The sequence below is a fragment of the Jatropha curcas genome, chromosome 9 (genome assembly GCF_041381405.1).
Source record: "Jatropha curcas cultivar XTBG-Jc1 chromosome 9, XTBG_Jcur_1.0, whole genome shotgun sequence".
NCBI lineage: Eukaryota > Viridiplantae > Streptophyta > Magnoliopsida > Malpighiales > Euphorbiaceae > Jatropha > Jatropha curcas.
The window spans coordinates 4,254,958-4,276,668 of NC_143159.1; the positions used below are offsets into that span (position 1 = coordinate 4,254,958).

The 21,711-nt window shown below is 30.8% G+C and overlaps 2 protein-coding genes across 5 annotated transcripts; one reads left to right on the forward strand and one right to left on the reverse strand.

The window, feature by feature from the left end:
- The first annotated feature begins 10,626 nt into the window (after nucleotides 1-10,626).
- On the forward strand, nucleotides 10,627-14,976 carry LOC105630753 (phosphoglycerate mutase-like protein 1). The gene is made up of 10 exons (XM_012212694.4): nucleotides 10,627-11,000; nucleotides 11,127-11,188; nucleotides 11,289-11,396; nucleotides 11,839-11,918; nucleotides 12,825-12,984; nucleotides 13,207-13,281; nucleotides 13,406-13,494; nucleotides 14,112-14,231; nucleotides 14,397-14,441; nucleotides 14,526-14,976. The coding sequence occupies exons 1-10, from the start codon at nucleotides 10,817-10,819 to the stop codon at nucleotides 14,635-14,637; spliced, it is 1,035 nt and encodes a 344-aa protein (XP_012068084.1). The 5' UTR covers nucleotides 10,627-10,816; the 3' UTR covers nucleotides 14,638-14,976.
- Nucleotides 14,977-16,240: 1,264 nt separating this feature from the next.
- LOC105630752 (oxidoreductase, zinc-binding dehydrogenase family protein) lies at nucleotides 16,241-21,249 on the reverse strand. Of its 4 annotated transcripts, none has more exons than XM_012212691.4 (11): nucleotides 21,015-21,249; nucleotides 20,692-20,919; nucleotides 20,498-20,593; nucleotides 20,258-20,346; nucleotides 20,033-20,161; nucleotides 19,404-19,518; nucleotides 18,417-18,501; nucleotides 18,199-18,308; nucleotides 17,439-17,605; nucleotides 16,925-17,021; nucleotides 16,241-16,795 (listed from the first exon to the last, which is right to left on the reverse strand). In XM_012212691.4, exons 1-11 carry the CDS (start codon nucleotides 21,093-21,095, stop codon nucleotides 16,511-16,513), a joined length of 1,482 nt encoding a protein of 493 aa, XP_012068081.1. In that variant the 5' UTR covers nucleotides 21,096-21,249; the 3' UTR covers nucleotides 16,241-16,510. The 4 variants fall into 4 exon arrangements, with proteins under 4 accessions (XP_012068081.1, XP_012068080.1, XP_012068083.1 ...); XM_012212690.4 differs by having other exon boundaries at nucleotides 20,258-20,355; XM_012212693.4 differs by having other exon boundaries at nucleotides 17,454-17,605; nucleotides 21,015-21,248.
- Nucleotides 21,250-21,711: the final 462 nt, after the last annotated feature.

Sequence of the window (21,711 nt, forward strand, 5' to 3'; positions counted from 1 at the left end):
GTATGCATGTGTTTGACATTTAGAGGATTAATTACCATGTCTAATTAAATGTATTTTTATTATTTTTCCTATACAAATAATCTATTTTTGTCAAATTAAATACGAAAGATTCTTAGCCACATGCTATGACTATATATATATATATATATATATATATATATATATATATAATGTGCATATATGAAAATGATAATGCAGAGAAAAATAAAAAATAAAAAAAAAAAAAAAGAAAGAAGAAATGGTAATTATGAACACGTGGGGTTCACTCTACTAACCTAATGTGCATGACCAAGCTTTAGCTTCTTATTAGCTGGAAAATAAGAATTTTATTAGGAAGGTGAAGGTGAAGGCGAGGGTGATGACTGAAGAGAGGAAAGGTGAGGATTTGAAACAAAAAGACAAAGAGCTAATCATGGAAAATTAATATTATAACAATAACCACAAAAATAAAGTAAATAACCTTTTATGAATAATTATATTTAATTTATCTGTTTGTGCTTGCTTGGTCAGCCAGGTTTAATTATTAGACCCGTTTTCTTTCTCGCAGCAGCCGGTTTATTTCCACTCTGTTGTACCAAAAAGTTGAATAAGCAAAATGGCAATTAATTGATTGTTTTGCTATTTTTTAACTGATTTATATAATTATGAAATTCGCATTATATATATATATATATAATTAGATTAATAAATAACTATTACTTACATAAAAGGGTTCTACTTTGGTAATATGATAATTGCATATCTTAAATTTCTCTTCATAAGAAAACAAGTATATGTTAATTAATAACTTTTTCACTTCACTAGTGAGCTCGATAATACTGAAATTATTTATCAAACTGTAAATTTTTTAATTTGTTTCATCATTTTTAACAATGTATGAATCGAGAGATTTCTAGATTAAATCTCTTTAATCGTGAACTTTTTATTAATTTAGTGAATTATTAAAAATAAAAGATTAATTATTAATGATGGTTGGGATGTAGCAGTTGTGATTTTTCTCTTTTAATTAAAAGTTTTGAGTTTAAGCTTTGGATATGGAAATTGCTACGTTAGGAGAGTCGCTCACTATATGGAACTTGTAATATTCGAGCCGGATGTAGTTGGAATTCAATACTCGAATGCTGGTGGTTATAAATTAAAAAAATAAAAATAAAAGATTAGTTGGAGTTGAATAACCTATTATAATTATTCTCATTCATTTAACTTCCAATAAATCAAAGAATGACAAACAATAAACATAATTATCAATTATTATTATTATTATTATTATTATTTCAAGAAAAAGAAATTCAAACATCGAGGAGAAGTTTTGCATTATTGAGTCGAGTCTCAATCTCAACTCTCAAACATGTGAATTACACTGCTTCGCAAATGGCTTCTGAAGTGTTCCCACGTGCCTGCTTGCTGTGTGGAATCTTTACTTCTTTAGCATGTCTTGGCTTCGTAATTTTCATTGTTCAGTACAGAAAATTTCTTTTTTCTTTTATTCATTTTTGCTCTATGTATTACAGGATTAGCAAGTACTTCCTTTTACAATTATTTAAGATGTTCATTTTATTTTTAAATAATACGTTTTATGTTCTTTAACGGTGTATTAATCAAGCCTAAAAAACTATCAACTTGATAGAAAAAATTCAATATAAGTCTAAAGAACGTGTTGCTGTAAATTGATATTGCCTTGGCCTTGTTAGTCTCTTTTCTTTTTATGAGAAGAATCCTCAAACAGAACATTAATGTACACAGACTAATATATATATATTTGAAAATAACATACTAAAATAGGTCACACTATGCAGACAGTATAGAGAAGCATACTACACTTTTTTTCTTAGAACAAAGTTATAGAAGAGGGTGATCCGGAGACCGTGAACTCGAACTTCAGACTTTCACGCTAAAAGTATGATTACTTGCAAGTAAGAATAGTGCCCATCTCTGAGGAAGCGTAGTGTAACACATTGCTAATCATGTTTTAATGCAGCTTAATTATACATTTTAAAAAGAAAAAAAGGAAAACCTAGGTTAATTCCACGTACTAGTTCTTGATAGGCCCGTGAGAGGCTAAAAAGTTCTAATTTTCCTCTAAATTACCTGGCAATTGCAAGAATCATCTGGTCTGGCTGTTTCAATACATAAACCTTGGATTTTTGTCTATGGACACATAACGACAATGTCCTGTACAAGTACCCTTAGACTTAGGGCACAGGCCAAAGGTGCAAGAAATTGAAGGGAATGCATGAATATGATATTGCCCTACTATATATATTTACTACCTATAAGTGTAATCTAATATTGACTTCAAACCTTAATAGAACTATCCAATATCCCTCACTCTATGACAAAGAATATAGCCGCCCACACCCAATCACATTAGTGAAAATCTTTTTAAAAAATTCAATAAACACCAGATTATGAAATTAATATTAACATATAAATATTATAATTAAAGAAACGAGAACTATTCCTATTGTATACCATGAAATATATTCAAATAAATAACTAATTAGGTATCATCTTAACTCGAGTTAAATGTATTTTAATTACATTAAGTAATTAATCATATATTATCTTAACTGGCATTAAATTTTTTTTTGCTGCGAATCTAAATATGAGAATTGATATTATAAATAATAAGTTAATACTATTTTTGAAACCATATATTAAATGAGATCAATAAGACAAATCAACATATCATAATTGATATCATTCTGATATCAAGAATGATCATATAGTACCTTACCATATTAGAATAATAAACTCATTTTAAAGACAGATAGAGAGAAACTAATTAAACAAAAAAAAAAAAAAAGCACCAATTGCAAAATAAAATCAAATAATTCCTTAATTTTAATAATAATGGTTTCAAATATTAATATGACAAGACGCCAAACCACGAGAAGCACAGGCAAAGGGGGAGGAAACGCTGGCGGGAGAGAAAACAACGGACGGTTTCTCCCCACCACCCCGACACAAAGCGGTTTTGAATAGCGGTTTTATTTTCTTTTCCCTCCATAATCTCTCCATCTCAATCTCAATATACATTCAATACAACTTGACAGCCCACAATATCTAATTTAGGGTTTTTTAGGCTCTACCTAAAAACCACCCTTTCTTTGTATTTGTCTGTTAGCATTTTGTTTGGTAGTAGAAATGAACTGTAGGGGTCCATTATAATTTTATAGGGTACATTGCTACAGTAAATATATGCTGGTGACTAAAGGGTACCCAATTATCCAACCCATCTCACATTTATGTATTCCAATTAGGGCAAAGTATCCTACATTTATGGGTTCTTAAGGGAGTTCATGCATTGCGGTTTTCCTTTGTTTTTATAGAGAAATTATTTTACTGACTTAAAATCAAAAATATAATTTTTTAGGGTGTTCGGTAAGGTAGCGTTTTGTACTAACTTTTAATCGCAAACAAAACTAATTTTACTGAACATATTTTATAAATAAAATAAGTTTACCTTTATATCAAAATTATACTTATATATGTTAATTAATAATTTTCTTTCTTTCTTGCTAGTTGATAGTTGAAGACTCGATGGATATAATGGATATGGTATTTTTTTTTTTTTTTTTTTTTTTAGTCTATTGGAAAAAGAACAAGTACTTTGTTTTTCTATTGGAAAGGTTGGATACGTCTTTGTCCATGGAAGAATTAAATAAAAAAATTAAAAGTTTTTATTTTTTAAAAAAAAAAGAAAGAGAAAAAGAAAAAGGACATTTGCCTCACGAGTCACCCTTTCTTTGTAACAAGTTAAAGAAACAAGGATAACCCCACAAGGGATCACACACATCCATTAAAAGACGTGTTAAGTTCCATCTCTACGATAGTCTTTTCTTAAGATTTATTGCTTTTTAAGAATTGCTAAATATGTGTATTAGCTTATCATAAGTAAGATTAATTAATTAATTTCAGCATTATACATAATTAATAATTAAGGTGAAATCAACATTTACTAATCTATTATTCAATCATTGTTTCAAAACATTAAAAAAATAACAAAGAAGAAGACTTTTTCTCTCTTTTCTTTTGAATACTTTTTACTAATTAATATTTACTCAAAAAATAATAATAAGTATATCAGAATGCACCACGTATAAGGAAGTGTTTGGTGTAATGTTTGAACTCCAAATGACTTTCTCTACTGTATGGACCCCTCAAATATTGGCATTTAGCAAAAGTTTTTAAGTTTTAACAACTAATTAATATAACTATAACCCTAACCTAACATTATTGAATTAATTATCCTACTAATTAATTTCAAGAGTTTCCTATCATACAAAATAATCAAGAATTAAATTTTTTTTTCCTTTGTCTATTAATGATCGATCCTTTTCTTTGTGAACGCAATTAAGAGCTAATACAAAAAATTGTATGTTAATTAATTAATTTTTTGTTGACAGATACAACGAATATGGTTTTGTGAAACCTAATACCAAAAACCTTGGTCTCTCGTGTCCTTGTTGGACCGTTGATTGAGGATTAATTAAGGGATTCTTAGAATTGCTGCTATCAATATATACTTGTACAATACCCACTTGTTTAAAAGGAACAAATAAATATATTTATTTATTTATTTGTAATTAAATTAAATCCAATCCCACTTGTAATGCACAATGCAATTTGAAACTTGAAAGAGATATCATTTATATTGTTATACATGTAACTCTAATTAATTAATTGTTCTTGATTAAATTTCATATATATATATATATATATTCATTTCAGTTACTTTAGCAACCATCACTTATTATAAGACTTCGATGGTTGGTTCTGGTTCAAGCCATATCTATCTCACATTGACTATTGACATCAGACTCAAAAATCTATATAAACTGCAAAAAAAAAAAAATGGTAGGTTGTCCATAGCAATACATGCAGTTCGCGTGATAGGATACACAAAGGAAAATCATATTATTTTTTATGTATCTAACATCTAAAATAAATAAAAAATTAAGATTGATCTGAATGGAAATGACTCGAATTCTTTAAGTAAGAGGTCGTATGTTTGTTTTTTGTGAATAGAGAGAATTCTCGTTAAAAGCGTTTCCTTTTTATGAGTCTGACGTGACGTGACGTGAGCAGTTCTTACGAGTCCAACGACGCAAATAGAGTCTTAACCCAATAGATTAGAAACACTTGTGACAAAAAAAAAAAAAAAAAATATTCCTATATAAATTTCATTTTCCATAATTAGGACTACTTATATATTTAAAATGATCTCATATACTCTGTTAAGCAACAAAGACCGCTTTTGCAATCTTTCATACAAAGACAAAAATGATTATACTCTTTACATTTTTTATTTACAAAAATCAAATGGGTACGTCCTTGAATAGGAAAAATATGTATAAATTAATTAATCTCTTTTTCGTTAATTAGCTAAGATTTTAGCTACGTGAACTCCGGCGATTGGTCTCAAGAAAATGAAGAAACAAAACTACAAATCTTTTTCATAAATTGAACACAAATTAATTAATTATTGCCTATTCTTTTTAAATATAATGATTAATTTAATTAATTACGTGAAATCAAGCAGCTGTCTATGCTTAGCAGTCTCACTACAACGAATCTAATATTTGTCTCTTCAAAGATTTAGAATGTAATGAATGGTCAAAGTGCAGCCACAGTATAAACTACCTCAATCATGCCATTATGTTTCTTAATACCTATACAAATGCATTAGTCATTTGATTTTTTTTTTTTTTCTCTCTAATATATATTTTTTGTTGTAGAATATTACAACCTTAATTCGGTTTCTATTGTTAGTTTGACCAAATTCTTGTTGAAGTTGATCAAATGCTTAAAACTAATCATACCCACTTGGCTTTTTTATATTAATTATATAATTTTCATGTATCATATCAAGATATGTGTTTTATCTATGTATGTTTAGGTTTCAATTTCCATCAATATAGGAAAAGAAAGAACATAATTGGCTGATTTTAGTCTCATAAAACCGACCTAAAACCGAATAAACTGGTATTTGCTTTATTTCCTAGTAATTAAACATTATTTTTAATTAGTTTTATTTTTTGTTCTCTTTTTAGTTTATTATATAATGTGTTGTTATATATATATATATACACATTATATTATAGGGTTGTTTATTTTATTTTATTGATAGATTATTCAACTTTTAGGTTATTCATTTAGACAACAACGAAATCAACTCATTTGCTTGAGATGAACTAATAAATTATTTATTTAAATGAAAAAGTTTATTTTTAGAGCTGAGTCAATAATTTATGTAACTTGTTAGATGACAAGACAAACTTGCATCTTCAAATTGTAAAATGACGTCGTATGACACTTTTTAATTATTCAATAATCAGTTTTTAACCGTTCAGTTTAATAAGTTGTTTATTTAAATTTAGTATTTACAATTCAACCCAAATAATTAACTATAAGTCTGTTTTTTTTTTTTTTTTTACTTAATCACGAATAAGCTAGTCATGCTGAAACTGCCATAGATGACAAAAGATATTCTTTATAGCCTAATCTCAAAAATTAAATTTCCATTACTCAGACAATTTATTGTTTTTCTTTTTTTTTTTTAGTTTCTTTTTCATGCTTGAAAGTTGAAACCATTGTTTGAAGTATAATAATACTAATAATGCTAATTAAGAGTTAAGACAATAAATATACAAATAAAACAGAAGAAAATCAATAATCAATGTTAGATTAGATTTTTTTTTTATCAAGAATTCTTCTCTTTTATCATTTTTGCGCAATAGCTGGTGTCTGAAGCACACTGACCCGACTAATTTGGATTTGTGCTAGATAGGACTAGAACTCGAGACTTCTAATTAAGAGATAAGGGATCTCTGTCATCTCATTTCACCCATCGGGGATAAGAAACATTATTATTAATCCAACTTGTTTTCTGTTTTTTTTTTTTTTTTTTTTTTTTTTTTTTCTTTCCATTTTCATTTGACTAGAGTTGTGGATATGAAAGATGCTACGTATGTGGTTAACTTAGTACAAGAGTTTGATTATGCAGTGTTCAACTTGCATATTATTTCCAAGATTATTGGTGGATTAATTTTTAATGACAATTAACCATATAAACATATATATATATTTATATTACATCTTGACTTTTTAAAAGATTTTAGTTTAGTAAAATACAATTAGTCATTAATTAAATGTAAGTGTACCCTATTAATGTACAAATGATTTTTCAAAAGATTGCACGTATCTTAATTTAATTATATTGATAAAAATTGGAGATTTTTGAACAACATCTAATCAATCTTAGACAAAACCCATCAAACCAAATCTTTGAAACTATGTATTTTATTATATAACGAACCAAAAAGGTACCGTTTTCCTTGGAGCTTTAATTCAACTTCTTGTACTTCCTTTCCTTAGGTTTCCAGCTACTTGATTTTATATATTATATTATTATTATTATTTACAGCTTGATTTATTCACAACTTGCCTCTCAAAATTATTTATATGCAAGTTCTACTAAAGAAATAAACTCTATAAATTTAAAAAATATAAAATTTTATAAAATGGGTTTTTCAAATAAGTTTCTAGGTACATTGGATATATATAAAATGCCAACTGCCAAGAAAATGGGACTCTATATTTCTTTAATTTATATATCGGTAGTTTCTTGGTGAGGGCATTCATCATTGACCTCATAAATTTTGCAACTTCACCTCTTGCAGCGGTAGAAAGTCAATTTGGCTAGAACTAGATTTGCTTTCTTTCCGCCCGTCGTATTCTATAAAACCACTTTCTAGGGACAAATAAATAAATAAAAATGCCAAGGATTTTAAAAAGAAAGAAATTTTGTAATTTGAATTGTTCGACATATGTAATTTTACAAGCTCGAGATTTAATAAATTATTGAACTTTTCTTATAAGATAATATATCAATTTATATATTTCTACTAAAATAAATTAAGATTCAATTGTTGTTATGAGTGATAATGATCAACAATTAACAACATTGTAAACTAATAATTGAGAAGCCTAATGATTGAACTCACAATTAGAAATTCCAGCTTTCATATATTCTAATTATAATTTAAAAATCTCTAATTAATAATTTTTTGAAATTATTCTTAAAAAATGATATGAATTATAAACTAGATTACATTATTCTTTTGCATAAGTTCTTATATTAATATCCAAGGAGAAAATATTAACTATAAATTACAGTATTTTATTCCTTGATTAAACACAAGAAAAGAAATATATAATTTTTTTTTTAAACCAAGAGGCTTATGGAGGGTAAATTCGAAATTGTAATTAGTTATAGGAAGGAATTAAAAAATAGATTATGCAATTATAAACTAAGATTAGAAATGCCTTTCTTACACGCAAGAAAATAAAAATGAATCATTTATTATTATTATTATTATTAAAATATGTTTGTTTTGAGGAAATTAAGTAGACAAGCTAGTTGTTTAGTATATAATGAAGGCACACTTTGGTGTTTAAAGTCAGATGACATTTCATTTTCGCAAGTAATTAATTAAGATATATTCAAAGTTGAAAGGCACACTAAAATTCCCCTAATCATAATTAATTATGAATTATCTCCTAATCCCAAAAAGATGTGGTTTAAGTATACCAAATTTAGAGGATTAATCACTTATCATTCCACAAATATGATTGTAACATTTGAGTTAATGCATAATTAATCCCTATAGTTTGATAGTAGAAAACAAAATCTGTTAACAAACTACTTAACAGCTAATTAAGCTATTATTTTCACAAAAAAAAAAAAAAAAAAAAACTAATTAAGCTATTAATAGCAATTCGGTTTCGACACGTATGTTCATGTTTAATACTACAGTGACATTAAAATAAAATCTTGTAGATAGTGACACTTCCAAATTTCAAACCTACCTTATGAACAAGATTCATCTGAATGTTGACGAAGCTATGGTGCCCCCTCCTCCTCCCTCCACTAAAATTTCTTTCAATGAATCACTCATAAAATGTTGAAATTTTTTTTATTTTACCTTCTAAAAATAGTAAACTTTTTTCAATTTCACCCCTCTTAATTCATGAAATCTTTTTAGCCCCTAATTTTAATTTCTGGCTCTGACATTACATCTAAGGATGAAGTCTATTTTGGCTGAACATAATTAAATTTTATTGATTATACTTGTTTATAAATTGTGGGTAGTAGTCATATTTATTACTCATGAATCAGACAAATGCACGAGGACAATATTTGAAGATTTATATATATACAGTAAAGTTGTTTTCTGTTTTTTTTTTTTTTTATAAATTACCAGACAAATCATATCCATGTCTAACATTTTAGTGAACATTAATAATTGGAAATTGCATTATTTGGTTTCGTGCTTGTGAATAGGAAAGAGTTCTTGAGAGCAGAGCATTGCGTTGTGGGTTGTGGTTTTGTACACAGAATAATAAATACTATTCACTGCCTTGGTTTGAAGGGAATTAGGGTAAAGACATGGCCTCTGCTTCATATGTGTCTCCTTGTGAAGGAGAAAATAAACCTTGTCAATCACATTTTTATAACGGTAAACACAAAAAGACCTGCTCATGAGTTGAGTCATCATACTTTAATTTATGAAAAAAAATTATAAGTTTTGATCCAGTGTCTTCACAACCATTTTCAGTACGGAATTATTTTGTTTTAAAAATTTAGGGTTTGTTATTATAAATATTTTTATAATTTACTATGTTAAAAAAATTATTTGTCTAGAGTTTAGACTTGATCTATGAGCCTATTCATAAATCAAATTAATTATCAAAGCACTTCTTTTATTGGAAATAAGAATATTGTATCAATTCATTATAAAAAAATAAAAATAAAAAATGAATAGTTTTAGAAAATGGTGGGTTTGGTTCATCAATGGATCCATAGTCTAATTCTAAAAAAAAAAAAAAAAAAAAAAAAAAAATCTACTCTTAGTGTGTGGGCCAATCCTTGCACCAAAATGTAAATAATTGTATAGAAGGATTATTGGGGTGGGCTTAGTGATCTAAAATGAAATTCAAAGTAATCCAATCTTTGGGTCTCTTTTTAAGTAGGGTTTTAGATTAGGCCCATTACCAAAATCTAGTGGACCTAGGCCCCCAACTTATTCGATATTGTTGGATTAAAAGCCCAAAGTAATAGAGATTCCTTTTCTCAGTTTTTTTTTTTTTTTTTAATCAAGCTTTAAGTTCATTTATAATTCGACCCTTATTATTTAAAATTAAGAATTTTCTACTCTTAGATAATCATTTTCTAAAATATGTGATTCTATAACGTAACGATTAAAAAATAAAAAAATTAATATATGAAATTTTAAGGTTTATAATGCATTGTATTTAAATTGTCTTAACGACTATAAATAAGTGACTATGAAGCATGCAAGGTGAAGATATATTTTATATCCTACTTTATATAGGAAATAATTTTTTCTAGTTAATTTTTTAAGAAGTAGGTTGATTTAAACCGATCCAGTTCTGAAACAACAAAGTTGGGTCGACTAGCCCAAAATAGAATTATTGGGCCGTTGAAGAATAGACACAAGTTTTGATTTTGAAGAGAAAAAGGTAAAAAGCCCAAAATCAAAATGCTGAAGCTAAACGCTGATCAAAGTTGACTACTTCACATGTGGTGGCTGTTGAACTTGTGTGGTCCAAAACAATTGACTTTTCCCTCTGCGTGATTCTGGAGAAAAGATTGGACTCTGCAGCCGAAAAATATAAGCAGCGCACGAAAAAGGCCCGCTTTCCGGCTTTCGTGTTCTGCAAGAGCCGAATCATCAGGAGACAACGGCCATTTCTTAAATAAAAAAAGAAAAATAAAAATAAAACGCACATGTCTGCGTTATATTCCTCAAATGCTACCGCATCTTCTCCTTTTTTAAATCCTCCTTCTTTTGTCTCCTCCTCCGCCATTAACATTTCTAGATTCTCAAAACCTCATTTCCTGCTTTGTCCACCGTCTTTTTCACCGATTCGCCATCGCCGTCCTTTAGTTCTTTGCTTCTCTTCTCTCTCCGGTACAAATCATCCTCCTCTCTCTCTCTCACACTTTTTTTTTTTTTTTTTTTTTGCTTTTAGATCAGATTGATTTGCGTCTGTATTATTATTTTTTTAATCACTAACTAGCATTATGGAATATGTAGATATGGATGGCACGCCTGGTCAGAGTCTGTACCCGTTGCACCGTACTAAAACTATTCATCTGGTTTGTGTTGCCAATCTTGAACCTTTTTATATTATATTATTTTACATAATTGCATTTTTTTAAAAAAATAAAAAAGTTGATAAAATAAGAATGGTTACAGGTTAGGCATGCACAGGGGATTCACAATGTTGCAGGAGACAAAGACTATAGCGCTTATTTATCTGAAGAACTTTTTGATGCTCACCTTACTCCACTTGGATGGGAACAGGTTTTTATTTTATTGGCTTCTGATTTGGCTTTTTTTTATTAATATTTATCTATTGTAGAGAAACAGTTGGCTAGCTTTTTTTTCCCCCTCTTTTAGGCTCACTTTTAAGTATATTTTCATATTTTTAACAAGAAAAAGAACATCTCTTTTATATGTTTGAAAGAACTTTGCTTTTATTATTATTATTTTAGATTATTCCAGGATTGGTCTCATGTATAAAAATTGGGTCTTTTGAGTTTTAATCTAAAGAACATTCCTTTTATATGTTTTGTTTGAAATAACTTTCTTTTATTATTATTATTTTAGATTATGTCAGTGTCAGGGATTGCTGTCATATATAAAAATTTGGGTCTTTCAAGTTACTTGTTGTACTTGTATAAATAGTGTTGTGCTTATGTATTAGAAATAATCTCCGTTTTCTTTGGATGGAAAAACATTTCAGGTTGATAATCTGCACAACCATGTTAAAAAATGTGGGCTGAATAAGAGAATCGAATTGGTTATCGTTTCCCCTTTGTTAAGGTATTGGCTTTCTGTAACAATATTTTTGCTATTGCTATAATGATGCTTTTTCAGTGAATGAATGCATATCTTTTAAATTTAACTTCAATGACTATTTAATGACATAGTCATTTGTTGACTTTCTGTAACAAGATTTTTGCTATTGCTATAATGATGCTTTTTCAGTGAATGAATGCATATCTTTGAAATTTAATTTCAATGACTATTTAATGACATAGTCGTTTGCATGAATGCAAATGCCATAATGAATAGTAGTGTAAAGGCTGCCATAATCCCAATTTACCATAACTTTTCAGTTTTTCTCAAGCAGCATACTTAGATTAATTCTCATGAAAGTACTGAAACTTATGATAAAAATGGGACTGGATAACGCGGCTAAAGAGACATCTCCAAATCCAAATATAATTTTTCATATTGCTCTGGGCTTTTACATGCTAGTTTCATTGAAAGTTCTAATCTGGATTAATGCATTCACCAATTGATATGGAGTAAAAGTGAGATCATCTATATGGGTTGGTTTAAGAATCTGGTGCCATCACTGTTTGAATTCTGAACAATAGCAATACCTCTGAAGTCTGAAGAATATTTGTGCAACATGTCGTTCAAGAACTCGAATTAATATTGTGAAGTGGAAACGCACAGGGTAACATGCTGAAATTGTATTTTAGCTTTTTGAAGAAAATTTCCTCAAGCATTTTATTCTCAAAAAATGATGAGCTGTCTTGCATTCATGCTAACCTCCTCTAAAGTATTAGAAGTTAATTAATAAGGGTTTTGTATGTTTAATGAATGTCTGTTTGCTGAAACATCAAGTTAGGATCTGTGGTTGGATTTCTATTAACAGAAAACATTATGTTTTTCCTACTAAGGGAAACTGGTGACTAAATAATTATCTTTGCACTGTAGGACCATGCAAACAGCAGTTGGAGTTTTTGGTGGTGGGTATACTGACGGCATTGAGGCTCCTCCATTGATGATGGCAAATGCGGGGAAAAGTGATCGTCTGGCAATTTCAAGCATAAATTGCCCTCCGTTTGTAGCAGTTGAGCTTTGTCGAGAACATTTGGTATTTCTTCATTAACCTGTACTGTTTTTTTCAATGCTATCTTAATGAGTTGGAGGAATTTTATAAATACATTTGTAAAATCTCCACTGTACTTCGTACATATACATGCATCAGATTTGCAGAATGAATGAATGCATCCTGTATCCAACAGTTCCTACACAGCAAAACACTATTGTTGTTGCAGGTAATTTTGTTTTGATTTTTTGTCTTTTCAAACTACAGGGTGTTCATCCATGTGACAGAAGAAGAAGCATCACTGAGTATAGACCTCTTTTTCCTGCAATTGATTTTTCCCTGGCAAGTACTCTGCATTCCCTGCTGGGTCTCTCACATGAATTTCTTTAATCCTGTGCCATTATCGTTGGTTTTAGTCTTCAATTCAATTAGTTGAATGGAAACAGTTTGTTTGATTTTTGCATAGATTGACAGTGATGCTGACATTTTGTGGACGGCTGATGTCAGAGAGGAGAATGAAGAAGTTGCAGCCAGAGGGCAAAAGTTTTTGAACTGGTGACAACTTATTTCTATTTGTTCTAAACTTGTAATTATTTTCACAAACCTAATGATCGAAGATTAATAAGCCAGAATGGAATATTTATAACTCTGAAAGCAGCTGAATTGGAGCATTTTGAAATGTTAGATTAAGATAAAAAAAAAAAAAAATGATGTTATGGAGTTGTACACTCTGTTCTATACATTATTAAACAGTTCTTAACAGTCTGTTCCCTCGCGTTCACAGTTTCTTGCAATTTGTGTGCACCTGGACGTGCAATTAACTCTGTTAAATTCAATTATTTGTTTCAAATAGCTTTTAAAATAGCCATGCACTCACATTATTTATCTACCTCGTCAGCTTGTTCTGTTCTTTACTATAATAAGTAACTCTTTCTTCTGTTAACTGCTAAGAAAGAGAATTGTAGCAGTTTCTTTGAGTGGGATGTAAAGTTCCCTTTAATTTTGTATGAACAGCAAAAACATGTGTGCTGTTTCTGTTTATTCCACATTTTTTCTCATTTCCTAAGATGATTTCCAATGTAAAACTGCATCATAGGTGAGTGGCTTTTGGCCGATGTTGCTTTAGATTAGTATTGATTATGTTTATTCCAATCCTTATATGACTTCGTCAGGTTGTGGACTCGGAAAGAAAACGAGATTGCAGTTGTTACGCACAGTGGATTCCTATATCATACATTAAGTGCTTTTGGAAGTGATTGCCATCCATCTGTGAAGAGTGAAATATGCACGCAGTAAGTGCTATGTTTATGGCATGAACAACTTCACATTTTGCGTGGTACCAAAATAGAAATGAGCTTAAGGAAGTTGTCAAGCTTTTTGCTGTTGCATAGAAGACTTTGAATTCATGTTTTTTCTGTTTCTTTGCTAATCTGACGAACCCTTAAATGTATATGCAGCTTTAAAAATTGTGAGCTCCGATCGGTGGTTATTGTTGATAGAGGGTAAGCAAGCTTTCTGAAAAGCTAGAAACAAAACCTTATCTTTTAGGCTCACCAAAAAACTCATGTTTTCTCTTTACTCTGCAGAATGGTGGGGTCAGATTCTGCAACAACTAATTATCCTGGAAAAGTCCCTCATGGCCTTGATCTTCCTAGTGATGTTGCAGCAGAGAAGCATCCAGAGGCCGGGAGTGTCTGAACAATCATTTATTCCATTGAATTCAATACGAAAAGGTTTGCATTTCTCCATCAAATGATTACTCAAAAAAAAAAAACAAAAAAAAAAAAAAAAAAAATTATTGAGAGAGTTACTTCAATACCCCACAGAAGAACTAGGTCGTGAATTCACTAGTTCAGTTGAGTTCAGTTAGGACAACACATTATTCCTTAAAAGGAGATTGATAGGCACTGATTTTTTCTAGACTCAGTTCAGCATTTGTGTTGGCTTGGACCAAATTTTATTTTGTATTACCATATACGTAAACAAGTATGTGGAAGTTGCGTATTGTTTCAAGTTTACATCTTTAATGTTTTGTTATGATGTACTGTTAACATTGCAAAATTCTACTTTCAGACATTCAAACGTTAGAAATTTTGAATAATTCATAGATTTTATCCTATTTTTGTTGTGACGAACAAGAAATTTGAATCAAATCTTTTGTATAATAAAAATGAATAAAATCTATGAATTGTTAAAAATATCTGAAGCCGAACATACTCTTGATATAAAATAACCACCACTGATTCTTTCTATGTCTTGTCTAACCAGTCTTTGTTCTTTGACTTGCGATGCCTGATGAAACAAGCAAATATTTACACGGAAATCATTAAACTGACTCTTAGCAAATTGCAAGTCACCACTGTCGTGAATGGTATCATAAAAAATAATATTTCAATTCAAAAAAATAAAAAATTATTCATAATTTTCTCAATTAAAAAATAAAATGTTGTAAAATATAACAGATTTTTTATTTCAAAATTTTTTAATAAATGTTATCTATTTATAATAATTATCAACTTTTTATCATTTCGTAAATTTTTTAAAATCGAGTGTTATCGGTATAAATTTATTTTTTATAATATAAAATTAAAAAAGAAAACTATTTAAATATTTTTTATGGTTATTCGATAAAAATACTTTATCTTTTAGAAAAAGTTATATATTATAAATTTAAATTATGAGAAGTCATTTTTTTAAACAGAAAAAAAATAAAAAAACATGGCTCTTATTAATTTCAGAAAAGTGTTCTAATGGGGATGAACCATGAACGGTTCGATCCATTTTTTTGGATTTTGCTGTACAAACTGCACCGCTCTGTCAGTTTTCCCTCATATATATATATATATATATATATATATATATATATATATATACACACACTGTGTATACAGATTCGAGAATTGCGAGCTTCGTTCTTTGCTCATGGTGGATAAAGAGTAAGCACGAAGATAAGACATCTTAATGAGGTCTCCGTTCTAACTGCTCTTAAGTTTGCATATAGATGTTGTATTTACTGCAAAAATTACATTTCTGAGTCTGCCAATATCGCTATCACTGTGTCATATTTTCATATCCCTGTTTATGAAAATCTGGTTCTCACCCTGCAGGTGTAACTGTTAAGTTCCCACATAAATTTTATTTGAATGAAAATAGTGCTAGTACATATTATTTCTCATCTTCATATAATGAACGCAATGTGGCAAGAAAAGGATTGGAAATTTTGGCAAACGCATATTCTGTTTTTATCCATCATACAAAATGATAAAAGTATATTTGTTCTACTTTGCCACGACAGAAAACAAGCTCAGTCCAAATAACTACTAAATAAGCAATAATGCAGTAGAGTTGATAAATATAAACTCAATGACCTTACATTGAAAGATTATTTAATAAACACCCCACACCGGCGCCGCCCCCCCCACCACCCCTCAAAAAAAAAAAAAAAAAAAAAAAGCACTTATCCCATGCATATATGCCAAAAATTCACTCAAGCGACTATGATCACCTAACGAAGGAAAAGAAAAATGCACTTAAACCATGTGATTCTGTAAGTGTAAACTCAACTCTGGGCCTACGATTTCTTGACAAGCATAAATCCCACCAATATAGAAAGGATAAGGAAGAAAACTGCAGCGAAAATGTACAAGTTCATTGACGTGATAGATTCCTTGCTACTAACCACACTTGTGTCAACTTTTCTGTTTTTCTCTGAAGAGCTAGGTACAGTATGGCCTGGGGCTGCAACATCCCAAAAAGATTCAGGTACCAGCAATGGAGCTTCTGCTTCTGGTTGGAGAATTACTGAGGCATCAGTTGGTGACATGGACATCAACTCAACACAATGATCTTTTACGACCTAGTAACCATGAAGAGAACTCTACTCAAAACATTAAAATAATGAATTCTTCACACAAATGCAGCCCAAGATCCTAGATATGCCTAAAAAAAAATTAACATTTTCCTCAACAATCCACAAGTACAAAACCTCAAGTGCCTCAGATGGTTGCAAGTAGTCACATATTAATGTACCAGCCAACCAGGGAATAAATACTCTTCGAGGAAATTCCAGACTGCAAGTTTTCCTGTTGTGAAGGGTACAATAGCAAAAATTTTGAGTGCAAGACATTATACTCTGCAAGAAAAACTATTTCAATTTCAAAGTTGCAGTTCATAAAAGAAAGTGGAAACCCACTGGTTCTGATAAATAAGCAAGCTAAAGATGCAGCAAGAATAGAGTTCTAACAAAGAGAGGAAGATAACATGAATGGACAAGCTTTGTCTATAATGCAAGTAACACATTGAAATCCAGTTATCACTGAGCTGTTTTTCAATTCAACAGTTGAGTTAGATAAGCTTGCACAGGTAAAGAATATCTTACGCAAAATGCATGGAACCAACAATTTTTTAATATTACCGATCACTTGGAGAATAAACAGAAAAAAGGGAAAGACAAAAAATGAATGCCAATAATATTGACATTGACACCTAACACTACAAACCTATATCTGACACACCTCAGTAGGAATGGGACAAGTCTGGAAACAGGTTTTTCAGGCAGTTTTTCTTGGCTTGCTTCCTTACCACCATCATGCACTGGACCCAGATCTTCATCTGCCTCATCACAGATGAGATCCAGTCTGCTTTCTAGACTCCTGATGATATCGTCCTGAAAATAGAATAGGAAAAATCTATGATAGTACAAGAAAAGAGCAACAATGAATGGGGCTAACAGGGAACTTGTATAATTTGCCAGTCATTGCAGAAAACGCTCAAATCCAATTATTTGCTTACAAAATTTACAACCTCCTTTCTCCTTGAACATTAAATTCAACTCTAAAATGGTTCAACTTTTTATGCTTGTTTCTTGCTGCCATTGTAGTTTGAGAATTTGTTGGCAGCATATGCCAATTGCTTCCAAGTGAACTATACTAACTTGAAACAATTCACAAAGTTCATCAAATCAATATTGAATCGTTTCACTTTTACCAAGATAGATAGATCTTAACAGACACTATTCCGCTACCAGGCAGGCAGGCAGCACAATTTATGCAAAACTGAGGTACACCTACAAGGAGCCTTCCACCTATGGGCTAAAAATGCACGTGAAAATTTTGGGGAGATAAAAGATTTCAAGAATGTATATTTACATTGAATTATGCCAACATACTGCAGTTTCACTAGTAAGGATTTCAGAATGAAGTTGTGACAGACAGTTGACCGAATCTCATATGAAATACTTCTGTACAAGCATTTTAATACCTTTATATCAGCAAGAGCCTGTGAAACTGGTTCCTTTGAATTCAAGTATGCAAAAGAGCACACAGAACCACTGAACACAAGAAGACCAAGAACGTCCCTTTGGCTGTATGCTTCATGAAATTAAAACAAATTATTAAATGTTTGAAACTGTAATTCAAAGCCACTTAAAAAAAACACTGAGAATAATCTTGTCAAATGTTTAAGAAGTGCCAACACACCTTCAGCCTGTGCATGCTTCATATATGGTAGAAGCAATTCAACTTCATGCAAACCCTCAGTCACACAAGGTTCTTCATTAACAACCTAGAACCACATAGTCTAAACAAATAACTCTTCAAAAAAAGAAACATCATAAACAATATGCTTATCAACATTCTGTTCTGAAAGGAAAAGTAAGAGTTCATAAAAATTGTCTGCTCCAACCAAAAACAGCTAAATCTACTGTAAACACTGGTATTGGAATATGTCAGTTTCTTCCTTACTGCATTCTGTATATATTACTAAATTTGTCAAAGCACAAGCTAGACTAACTTAGGCAACAGTGTCCCTTCACAACCGAGCAAACCAAGTCAGGTTGCAGAATGAAGACAGATTCCCAGAAAAGCCATTCCCAGCCAAGCCAGAAAATACGTAGAGGAGAAGGTCAGAGTAGGGTTGCTTCTTCCTTTGAAGCCTGTTTCGGGTGCTTGCTTGGTCCAGGGCCTGGCACTTGCTTGGTCCAGGGCCTGGTGCTACCGTACAATCAAATCCAAATTTCAGAACTAAACAAGGAAAGCACCACATTTATAGAATGATTTTCCATTTCGATATCCTTTAGCATCATCATGTGACCTCTTACTATAGTTCATGTCTAGTTTTTCCTTCTAGAGGATAAATTTAAGATAAGATGCTCCATAGAGTTAATCTGCTTCCTGTTATCTAGTTTCTATAAATTGTTCCAAATTCACAAACAGCTACTATACAGTATAGTAGATCTTGATAACATGTTAGTCCTGCAACGGAGTACTTTAATGAGAAAATTTGCTAGATAATTGGCAGATTATATTAGCAATAAATATTCACAAACCATGTGCAAGCAATGCCACATTTGACATATGAATACCTATATTATTGAAGTATGGCTACATTTAAGATATTAAGATGTACATTTTTTTTCATATAGAAGTGCAAAGAGAAAATATATTGCAATATTGACAGCTTCTTACCAAATTTCCATCAATTAGAGCGCTCGCACCTCTTAGCTCTTTTGCGTGAGCTGAGATTCCATGACGAAGAATTGTACTCATAGTTAAGGTACTTGATTCCTGACATATAGGAAAGCTGGAAAACAAAACTTCAACTTAGCTAGCTTTGGTTGCTTCAGATATATTAAATAACTATGAAAAGAACCAAAAACATTTGAAAGAAATTACAGACAACCCAATGTTTTGTATCAAAGTAGCTAGATACCCAGCTACCATAATCAACTCTTGATCATGCCACAAAAAAGTTCTAAAGTTCATTGATAAAGCTCCAATCTAGAATCCAACCATATGTTCATTAAATATTGATAGAATCAGTGGATGGTCATACTTTTCAACCCAGAATTCATATTTACAAATTGGTTCTCCATTTTGGAAAATCTTTGCAAACCATAAGAAAGATTTAACTCCCATTCATTTAAAAAGAAATGCTTAAGCTAGTTTATATTGGCATACGTATGGTTCACTGTATGAAAAGCCTTTAAACAGGATAATCACCCATTCTTTGGAAGTGGAACATATACTGTCACGAGAGAGAGAGAGAGAGACGTAAAATTTTCTTAGTTGCGAAAGAACATTGATTGATGACTTACCTGAGTTTAAAGTTGTACATGCACCTAAACTTCTGAAGCGAATTTATGACCCTACCCATTTTGAAATCACACGGTCTTATGCTGTTTGATGTAATATTTGAAGATAACACACAACTTCTACAGGTCCACCTGCACAACTTTAAAATGCTGGTCAGATTATCAAAAGAATGACATGTAAATTCGAATTATGAAGTAGATTAATTATGAATTTGGATATGCCAATACCTCCTAGGACTATAACCTATATGAATAAGAAGCCTTTTATCCCAATCAGTCTCCTGGATGGGTGCAGCTTCTGCAACTTCCTTTACTGTCTGCAAAAGCTATTCCGTTAATAGTAACGTATCAGCATATTATAAACACAATTTAACAAAGAAGTTGTTGCTCTAAAACAAATTCTTTGATAATGGTCAAAAAGTAGAAAAATTATATTAATCTAATAAAGAAACAGAATGGAAAAACCACCTGGCCAAGCGTGATGGTTGAATTCTTGAAAGCGGTATCAATAATCCATACGTAAATACCAACAACCTTTATGCCACCAACTAACATTCTCGAAACCTAAAAAGTTAAAAACCAAAAACCCATATCCGCAAATTGAAAAACCAATTATTTGATATAGAAACTGAAAACCAATCGATCTGATTGAGGAAATAGACCTGGCGGGCGTGTTCGGCGACCCAATCTGAATCGATAACCAAGGTGGAAGAATCGACAGCCTGTAATTTGGATTTGGATCCCTTTTTCTTATCGTCTTTGGAAGTGGCAGCGGTGGGATCGATGAGAGAACTAGCAGGCTCTCCGGCATCGTTTGGTGGCGTAGGGACTAAATCGTAGACGAAGCCGCGGTCTAATATGGAGCTCAGCTTTCCTATAACCAAACCCACCTAATCAAAGGAAACAGAAACAAAAATGTACAAGTTTATTTATTTATTAAGGTAAGCATGTCGATAAATTGGGAATCAAGAAGGAGAAGGGAGACCTGAGAGGTGAGACCAGATTGGCTTAGGCGTTCCTCGGCCAAATTGAGTTGGGTTTCGTCTCCCACCACAGCTTTCACCATTGCTGCTTTTTTTTTTTTTCTTGTTATTGACTCGCTCGGTCACTGAATTCAATATACATATAGATATGAGTTCAGTCGGATCAATCAAATTTTTCCTCCTCTTCTCTTCACCCCTCTTGCTCCTTTCTTTTTGGCGCGTGTTTGCTTTGCTGGACTGTGTTTGCGATGGTTGCGAGGTTCTTATCACTTGTCACTTGTCACTGGTCACTGGTTCTTCAAGCAACTTAATTTCAATATTTTTAGGTTTTTTTTTTAATTAAAAAACATAAATTATGGAGCTTTTTAATTATAAATAATTACATTATTACTACATAAGTTTAGCTTAAAGATAAATACTTTGAATTGAGGGAGTTATTTCAATTGCACTCTAATTTGAGCTCTCTAGGATCTATATCCTAATTTAAAAATGAAATCAAAATTAGGATATATATATATATATATATATATATATATATATATATATATATATATATATATATTCTGATCAATTCACTAAAAAAATAAAGAGATTAATCATATTTTAATATTAAATTGAACCCACAACATAATCTTCTAATTTTATCCTCCTCTTCCTTCCACTTTCAAACAATTTTTCTAAATGCAAAATTTGCTGGAG

What these genes read in the sequence shown, in the direction of transcription:
- LOC105630752 (XM_012212690.4), bottom strand. Translation starts at nt 21,095, where the DNA reads ATGGTGAAAGCTGTGGTGGGAGACGAAACCCAACTCAATTTGGCCGAG. An exon ending in AATCTGGTCTCACCTCTCAG is followed by an intron (nt 20,920 to 21,014) that starts GTCTCCCTTCTC and finishes TCCTTTGATTAG; the next exon opens with GTGGGTTTGGTTATAGGAAA. An exon ending in CAACCATCACGCTTGGCCAG is followed by an intron (nt 20,356 to 20,497) that starts GTGGTTTTTCCA and finishes TTAACGGAATAG; the next exon opens with CTTTTGCAGACAGTAAAGGA.
- LOC105630753 (XM_012212694.4), top strand. Translation starts at nt 10,817, where the DNA reads ATGTCTGCGTTATATTCCTCAAATGCTACCGCATCTTCTCCTTTTTTA. An exon ending in AGCTTTGTCGAGAACATTTG is followed by an intron (nt 12,985 to 13,206) that starts GTATTTCTTCAT and finishes TTCAAACTACAG; the next exon opens with GGTGTTCATCCATGTGACAG. An exon ending in CTGCAATTGATTTTTCCCTG is followed by an intron (nt 13,282 to 13,405) that starts GCAAGTACTCTG and finishes ATTTTTGCATAG; the next exon opens with ATTGACAGTGATGCTGACAT.